The sequence below is a fragment of the Rattus norvegicus genome, chromosome 3 (assembly GCF_036323735.1).
Source record: "Rattus norvegicus strain BN/NHsdMcwi chromosome 3, GRCr8, whole genome shotgun sequence".
Taxonomy (NCBI): Eukaryota; Metazoa; Chordata; class Mammalia; order Rodentia; family Muridae; genus Rattus; species Rattus norvegicus.
In genome coordinates this window covers 34,063,203-34,072,134 of record NC_086021.1, presented here as the reverse complement: position 1 = coordinate 34,072,134, position 8,932 = coordinate 34,063,203, and the positions used below count along the sequence as shown (strand labels likewise).

General features: G+C 55.5%; 1 protein-coding gene and 1 non-coding gene across 3 annotated transcripts; one reads left to right on the top strand and one right to left on the bottom strand.

Moving 5' to 3' along the window:
• Position 1: 1 nt before the first annotated feature.
• On the bottom strand, positions 2-8,310 carry Dolpp1 (dolichyldiphosphatase 1). Of its 2 annotated transcripts, NM_001399346.1 has the most exon segments (8): positions 2-1,399; positions 3,145-3,234; positions 3,574-3,702; positions 4,332-4,430; positions 4,574-4,673; positions 4,768-4,852; positions 5,059-5,159; positions 8,214-8,310. In NM_001399346.1, coding segments are annotated over 8 exon segments (717 nt in total). In that variant the 5' UTR covers positions 8,290-8,310; the 3' UTR covers positions 2-1,362.
• On the top strand, positions 1,610-1,800 carry LOC120102100 (U2 spliceosomal RNA). Its single transcript, XR_005503122.1, has one exon. It is a non-coding gene; the product is annotated as a U2 spliceosomal RNA (small nuclear RNA).
• Positions 8,311-8,932: the final 622 nt, after the last annotated feature.

Here is an 8,932-nt window from a genome sequence, read left to right as displayed (position 1 = left end):
CTCCGGAGTTTCAGATTTTATTTTAAAACAATAGTAAACAATTTCATTTGTTTTCTTAAACCACCTCACACTTGGCTTGTCTCAGGCAGAAAGTAAAAAATAATCCTAGGGGAAGGGGAGGGGATGTGACTGACCTACCTCCCTAGAAACCAGCCCTGGCCCTGGCATCTGAGGGGCTTGGACACGGCCTTTAACAAACACAAAGGAAAGCACCAAAAATGTGTGCTTCAGCAGCAGGTTAGGGCCCTCCACAGAGAAACAGGGAGGGTTCAAACAGCTCCCCAGGGCTGCTTCAGTTCTGGAAGCATCTCCACAGCTGTGGCAGGACAACTTGGAGAGAGGCCCTTAAAAGGGACTCCCCGAAGCTGGGAATCTGAGAACCCACACCAAGGCAGACTCCAGGGTGAACCTGCACTGGTTTCCAGCCTCCAGGGCAGGCCAATACAGGGACAAATCCAGAGCACATGGGGCAGGCGATGGGGGGAGGGCGTCTGCACTGCCACACCGCCAGCATCCATCCCAGCTCCTGGTTCTTCTCTTTTGTTCAAGTGGGGATGAAGACAGACTGCTACCAGATGGCCAGACAAAAGGAGCTGTAAACGCTTGGGTGTGCTCACCCGAATGTGCAGGCTCCTTTGTCAGGAAGGGAGAGAGGACCAGAGAAAGCCCTTATGATGTCGGGTTGATACAGGGAAGAACATAAGCCAGCAGCCCAGCCGACGGACGGACGGACGGACGGACGGACGGGTGCTGGCTCTGGGCCTTACCCAGACAAGGAAACACTGACAGGGTTCTGGAATGGCAATGGTGGCAGGGACAGCAGGGGTTGCCTCACTCCTGGGCCCCAGGCCCGGCTCAGGCCCAGCAGGAGGCAGGCTGTCCTGCCGCAGGCTCAGAGCACAGGGTCTGGGAGCTAACCTGGGCCCTTTGTACACAGGGCAGCCCCTGCAGAGCAGCCTCTCCAGCATGAACTCTACAATCCCAAGAGAATAAATAGTGCGCACTCCACTACCTGGAGTCCTGATCTCAGGACCAGAGGTGCAAGCACTCTACCGTGCTCTGCCCACACGCTGAGGCCCATGCCAAGAGCACTTTCCACCCAGTCAGGAGCTGGCAGCAGCAGAGAGGGGCTCCGGCCATGTGACCCACACACAGCAGGTCCTCCCAGGGTCCTGGCTGAGGACCTGACTCAGCACTTTGGTCCACCGTGTCCATTAAAATTAAAATAAGGAAAAAAAAAGGCTCCACTTGGTGACTCGGGTCTGCAGAGGTCTCTGCTTCACCCCTCATTCATCTTTCTGTCCATCCTGCAAGGCATGGTGCAGGCCAGATTCGGAGGCTTTACCCAGTCACATCCACCAGTCACTGCAGTTTTGTCCCCAGTTTGCGTTGTCTGTTCCTGCAAAATAGGGCTGGATTAGATCTGGGGATGTCTGGTATTGAGTGGCCAGTCAGTCCCACTGTGTCCTCTCTCCCTGCTTAGCCTTAGCACCAAACCATAGCCACCCGGGGCCAGAGCCAGGCCAATCAGAGCTCCTGTCACAGGCTGTATGATGACAGCCAGGGAATGGCAGGACAGGGCTGGGACAAGACAAGAAAGGCCAGTGGCATCCCTTCTCGGCCTTTTGGCTAAGATCAAGTGTAGTATCTGTTCTTATCAGTTTAATATCTGATACGTCCTCTATCCGAGGACAATATATTAAATGGATTTTTGGAACTAGGAGTTGGAATAGGAGCTTGCTCCGTCCACTCCACGCATCGACCTGGTATTGCAGTACCTCCAGGAACGGTGCACCCCTTCGGGGGACTTAAAAAAAAAAAAAAAAAAAAAAAAAAAGAAAGGCCAGTGGCCCTTGGCTGGGCCTGACTAATTGTCCTTTACAGATAAGTCAGCCCAAGAAGGTTCCTCTGCTCTTCTGCTGCCACCAAAGCAGCTACAGAAAGGTGGCATGCTTTTCCTGCAAGGGGCCGCAAGGTGCACTGAAGAGGCTCCCAGCACAGAAGCAGAGGAAGCTCTGCTGTCCTCTGCAGGGCTGACTGAGGCTCAGGGAGAACAGCGCTTGTGTGGGGTACCGGGAGAACTAGAAAGCTAGCATGGCCCACAGGTCCCAACCTGCTCCCCTGCCCTTCCTCTTCTCAGACGCCTCTCTGTCAGCCCTGCTGCAAAGGCCTGCTCCTTGGTACAACTCAGGTCAGCTTCCTCCTGGGAGGCTGTCGATATCCTGCTCTACTCTGGGATCCTGTTCCTCTCTAAGCCTCTGAGCTTCCCTCCCTAACAGGGATCGTGTGGCTGACCCTTCCTTCCTCATGGATCCCTGCTGCTTTGAACACTAGGAGGGTGGGAGCGTGACTGTCTCACTCTGTGTCAGCCTCTGCACACAGCCTGACAAGGAACAGGTGCCAGGAGAGAAGGCAGGCAGGTGGCAGCTGGCTGAGCAGGGCGAGTCCGTGCTGGCCACTCTGTCAGCCAGGTGGAGAGCTGAGCCTGAGGCATCTGGGGCCTTTCTGCTACTAATGGGATTGCCCTGCCCTAACCCCCATAATTCCTCATGGATCCAGGCTTTACCCTTAAGCTTGTTAGGATAATGTGGACCTTGGTGTACTAACTAGCACATTGCTTAGCTGCTGGACACCTACCCCACTCTGCCCTTCCCAATGGCTCCTAGTACCCTCTTGGAAAATCTCCCAGGCTCCCTCTGGTCCCTGGCCTGCTTCAGCTCCCCTGTCCCAGCCCTGAATTACTCCATCCCAGACTGGGGGAAAGTTAAGAGCGTGAGCTTTGCCCCAACTTGTAGTCAGCTTCAAGCTGGCCTCCAGCTCAGTGTGCCTCAGCTTACCCACCTAACAGAGAGCTAATCAGCTCTGAGGAACCCGACTCTCTGCCCGAGGTCCAGCTCTCTGGACTTGGGCTTTAGAGGTAAAAGCAGACAGACACACTGGGCCAGCAGTTTCCTACCTGACCCCTCACCCACTAACAGATGGAGCTCAAGCAACTTCCTTCTCTCTGAGCCTCAGCTTACCTACCTGAAAAATGGGTGCATAGCATATATCAATGTCAGAAACAGAAGCAAGTGTCTAGCTTCTGAGGAGCCTTCCAAACAGGGGTAGGGATGAGCAGTGATGACTGCTGTCCCCTTAACTCACCTGGCTTCTGCCCTGGTTACTGTGTACTCAAACCAGAGCACATTGGGAATGAGGCTTGTGTCCCGGATGAGGAAAAACTCGGAGATGGGCCTGGAGAGACAGAGACCCAAAAGCCAGGGCCACAGTGAGGGTGTGAGCAGGCCACCAAGCCAGATGTCCCAACAGTCCTGGAGCCACGACAGCTTTGTCCACAGCTCCACAAGACTCTGGCCGCCCTCTAAGTCTCTAAGTGCTGAGGCAAGGACTGGCACTCTGGTTGCCGAACCTGAGAAACCCGTAAGCCCCTGGTGGAGGAGGAGTGTAGCCAGGAGGGTGGGTTCTAAGCCTTGTGCCACTAGAGGCCCAGACACTGGGCCATCCAGGATACAATACTCTTCACAGATGTAACTGAGGAGGGTGGGACACAGGCTATGAAGGGGAGGTGGTTACCAGGCTGCTATCCTGGGGAACAACGGGGTGAGGATCTCCTGGGTGATGACGAACCAGGCGATGGCCATGAGGCCTCCAGCAACACCCCCATAAAACACCTGGCTCCAGGTGTGGTACAGCAGGTAGACCCTGGGACAAAGCCAGAAAGGAGATTCATGAGAACCAACCAGGTAAGGCCTACACAATACCCCACGCCTAATGTTTCTAACAGGTTCCTCAGGAGCCTGGGTATAGGTGTGAAGACAACACAGATAGAGTGGGCAAGTCCAGATGGCAGCAGGGTTGCAGAAACAAGTCCATCTCCACACCTGCTCCTTTCTGTCCAGCTCTTAAACCGGAACTTGTCCGCATAGCTCCCACTCCACTCCACACCCCACCCCCAGAAAGCTGGGGACAAATGGCTAATGCATGACACTACTGTTAAGATCACTGCTTCTCGGGGCTGGGGATTTAGCTCAGTGGTAGAGCGCTTACCTAGGAAGCGCAAGGCCCTGGGTTCGGTCCCCAGCTCCGGGAAAAAAAAAAAAAAAAAAAAAAAAGAACCAAAAAAAAAAAAAAAAAAGATCACTGCTTCTCTGCTACACTGGAAAGGGCAGCTGGAGCCCTGTCTGTTAAAATTAGAGACTGTGTTCTTTTCCCAGTCAAAACCTACATCGAGTGTCTGGGCCCAGATTCGCAGAGACTATTCAAAAGAGACTGAGACCTAATAGGACCCCAGGTAGGCAGGTTGCAGGGTGGGGCTCCTCCTCCCTCCATACCTGCTATAGGAGACTAGAAAGGCCGCGGTGAGGAGCCCTAGAGACAGCACATGCCTCCACAGCAAGTCCAGGAACCTGGCGTTATTTGTTTGGTGCATTCTGGGAAAAGAGGCGCATCAGACAGCCTCAGCTTACAACCTGAGTCCAGGCCTCCCAACAGCCCCAGGTCCCATTCAAAAGCCTTAGTGAGGCAGTCCCCAGCAGGGCATGGCTACCCGGCAGGGTGTGGGTGGGGTTCTCACCTTAAATACAAGAAAAGGAAGGAATAGACAGAGAAGAACCACATGAACTGGGAATGGCTGGAGGGCATCCCGTATTTAGTGCCCACTGCTGTGTGTGGGCCTGGGGGAGAAAAAGAACAGGGCATCATGGGAAGATACAGGCTTCCTCACAATGTCCAACGTGAAGCCCTGGGTCCTCAAAGTCTCAGCCCTACCTCCACAGGGCCGAGGCTCCTGGATGACGTGTTTGATCAGCCAGTTGACACCCTCATTCAGTGCCAGTCCCCCGAGGAATGAAATCTGCTGGGAAAGATGTGCATTTAGCTGGGCCTCAGCACACCTGCTGGCCACCCTGTCCCTGAGAGGGCAGCCTCTCAATGGACAGCCCAGACCAACAAGTGAAGGACCTGGACCCAGCCAGGGGACCCCTACAGGCTTTGCAGGGGAAGGCACTGTAGACCAAAAGATGGTTCTGATCAACGGACGGAGGATGGGGCCAAGCTCACCGTGTGTAGCTCCCGCTTGAATATGATGAGGGTCACAAAACCAACAATGACAAAAATAGGGCTGAGGCTCAGGTAGGCCAGGAGGTGGCCAGACAGATCACCTGTGGGGACAGAGGAATAGCATGAGACAAAAGGGGAGGTCCCAGAGCCCAGGGTCAGCCATAGACATCCCAATTCCCCCCCTACAGTTGTAAGGGATCTATACACCATGAATTCCAAGAAGTTGTCTCTTTGCCCCCATTCTACAGAAGGAAGGAAGTCTCAGCATGGCTACGTGACTTGTTCAAGTCACACGATCAGAGAGACATGGCACCTGGATGGAGGCAAGTGTCTGGCCTGGTTAAGATATTATACCCATCACTCTGCCAGAGGGAGAACCTGAACCCCAAGGTCCGATCTGGCATGTGTCTGGGCTGCCCCCATGGGGCAGGGGCCTCCAGAGACACCTGTGCTCTTCCAGACACCAGATTCAGAGACACACTGGAGACTCCAGCGGAGCCATCTGAAAGTGGCCGCCCACAACAGTTAGCAGTTTCTCAAAGCCTCTCCTATCAGAGCTGGAGGGAGGCAGTGAGGACCACTGGCCTCTCTGAGAGGCCGAAGCAAGATTAGAGTCATGTCTTTGGACAGGAGAGGCCCTGTCCAAAGGCCACGCTTGCCAGTGGAACAAGGTGGCAGACGAAGAAGCTCTCTGAAGCTGGTGCTGTCACCCCTCCCTGTAGCAGCTGCAGCAGCTTGCAGGGACTTAGGCAAGTCTGCCTCCCTCAACCTCCCCTTCTGTCCTGTGGGCACATCTTCCCCAGAACCATACAGCAGCGGTGTAAAAGGTCTGGCAAAAGTCTCTGGCACACAGACCACTTACAGTGCCGATCACAGAGGCTGGGTGAACCCAGTATGGGAAATGGTCCACACCAGCAGTCTGGTTCTACACAAACAGGCATATACCCACAGAGGGCAGGAAGCAGAGGCCAGACCTTAAAGGACAGAGTCACATATACCTCATCTGGCCCTACCAGGAAAGACTGACCTAGAGTTGGTCAGAAACCTTGGCTCTGATACGCCCACATCCCTCTAAGGAACTCTGCGTGAGTTCCCGCCCTTCTCTGAGCCAAGTCTTCCCATCTCTGAGATCCTGACTCTGTCACAGCTCAACTGATAACTTCTAGGCTAAGAGGCCAGTGCACATCGAGGGTCCCTGAACCTCTGACCAGTTCCTCAGGTTGTCTTATAGCATGCAAGACCCTCAGGTTTTTCTGAGGCCAGGGACTCTGGCCTCGGCCCTTTTTAATACACACATCTCCCCTGCCCTTGGGATGTTTCCTTAAGCCCTGCTTACCAGGTTCTGTGCAGACCTGGCCCACTTCTCTCCCACCCTCTGCTCCAGTTGCAGGGACATTACTCTAGCTCCCTGAACACACTGTGCTGTCCTACTTCTAGACCCATGCACACGTGGCTTCCCCCACCTAGGATGCTGCCTAGGTGAACTCAAAGAACAAAAGCTAAGAGCCAGTTACAAATCACACGGATGAGAGCCCACAGGCCTAAAACTCTGAGCCTGACTAATGGAGCTGTGTGACTGGGACACGGTTTGTGACCCACTGGTTAGTGTAAGTAGCTGTGTGGGACCTCTCTTTGCCCTCTGTACTTTAGGTCCCACAAGGGTACCCTACTGTCTGACTGTAGTAATGTATGACACGCCACAGGAAGAAGCATGTTCAGTGTAGTGAGTGACATGAGGGAGGAGCTTAGAGGGGGTACCTTGACATGTCCTCAGGCTCAACCAGGTCCTGTGTCATGGTGTTCATAGGTGCAGGGACATTCTCACCACGAGCCCTCCAAGAAGCTACTCTGAAGCCAGGGAGGGAAAGTCAAGTCTCTTCCCTTTTCCAGGCCTGGTTTCCCTCCTCTGGAGCAGAGTTTCCACAGAGCAAGAGTACAGGGACTTCATCACTCCAAACCCCAAGCTAGCCCAGGGCCTAGCAATTGGGAGATGCTAAGGGAATGCAGAATCGATGGATGGATGGATGGATGGATGGATGGATGGATGGATGGGTAAGTGGATGGATAGTGAACAGGCACTTTGATAGGGCCCAACCCTGGGCAGGACTGCCACACCTTAAGTATAACCCAGAACACTCAGAGCCAAAGTTCTCCTGGCCTGTGGCCCTGTGTTCTCAGCAGACTCAAGCTCTGAGGTCTCTACCCAGGAGAACAGGCCCTTCCCTGGACAACCAGAGGCCAGCAAGGGGCCCCTGGCTGCTCGGCAACGAGCATTTATCCAGGGAGGGTGCTGGCAAACTAGAGACCAACTATAGGTATTTACTGGGTGTCTACTGTGGGCCAGGCTCTGTGCCCAGCACCTCTCAGGCCTGTGGTCATTTGAGTCACACACCATTAACAGAAAGGAGACACTGTACTTGGAGCCACTTAAGATGAAGTGACTGGAGGGGTGGTGCCTACCCTGGAGCCCGGAAACGTCTCACCCCAAGGCCTAAGCTCCAATCCACTTTACGGAGCCCCGAGCCGGAACTTCAGAACCGTGGCTAATGGACCTTCCCACCAGAGAGGCGGGCACTCCCAGAGGCGTGTCAGATGGAAGCTCTTACAAGTCAAGCTCCCGGGGGCTGCATGCCCCCTTGGCGGCTGGCCTCTGCCGCGCTGCTCAGGGCGTGGCGCCGCAAATTCTCCCAAACCTGGCCTGGGCTTGCACACTCCCTGCAACTGGGAGCTTTCTCCAGCGAGCAGCCCGCAGCACAGTGAAGGAAATTGGCACTCCCTGCACGCCCGAGCAGGAGAGCGGCCTCTCTGGTTCGGGGGAGGGCGGGGCACAAGGGACAAAGTCCAGGCCCACATCCTCGCCCGCGCTAGCCGACCCCCGGCCCAGGACAGCCCACCAGTACCCCGGGACCCCAGAGAGCGACTCGGCCGCGCAGCCGCAGAGCGTACGAGCGAGCTGCTCACAATTTCTCCCAGCTCATCGCCGCTTCACTGCGCCTGCGCGGCGCGCGCGCCGGCCGAGCCCCTCCAAGGCTCGCTGTTTGACAGTTCCCACCGCGGTTCCACGGCGCCCCTAAGACGGCCCGCGCGGCCACGAACGCCCGAAGCTGAGACGCCCGCTCCGGGAGAACGTCCTCGGAGCCGGGGCAAGCTCTTACCTGCAGGGTATTCGACGTGGGTGAGGGTCACTGGCCGCCATGAAGCGGGGAGCGAGCACTGTCCGTCCGCTGCCATCTTACCCGGAGACCGGGCTTCGCCCAGCAGCCAATGGGGAACAAGGGGGGCGGTGGTCCTGACCTATCACGCCGGGTAGACGCCACGCACCCAATCCGAGGCCGATTGCAGGTAGTGGCGCAGCCATTCAGTGTGCAGGCCGTGAGGCTGGCCCGTGCGGCGAATCAGAGAGCGAGGACCCTCTTCAGCTTTGCCAATGCCCAATCCTGTGCGAGCTCAGGTAGTTGTCTAGCCAATCAAGAGAATGGATGGCTCCGGCGCACGACAGAGAGCTGAACAGCCAATCAAAAGGTAAGCTTGGCTCGGAGTGTGGGAAGGGCGAGCCAATCAGGCGCTATCTCGGGGGGCGTGTTGTACTTTGGTGGGAGCTTTGGTTCGGCTAGCACCTGCGTCCAGAGTTAAGGCTCCTGAGAACCCAGAGCGCAGTGGAGAGGGATCCTCAGCACCACCGGGTCTCAACCGACCCATTTTGAAAACAAAACGTTGTACCTCACTATGAAACCCAGGCTTGCCTTAGCATCATTTTGCCTCGTCCTGCAGGTTCTGCCTCGTCCTGCAGGTTCTGGCTTCCCATCCATAAATGTAAACTGAGGTCAAAGACCTAGAGCAATTTTTTTCTGCCCTTTACCGACAGATAAGAGGT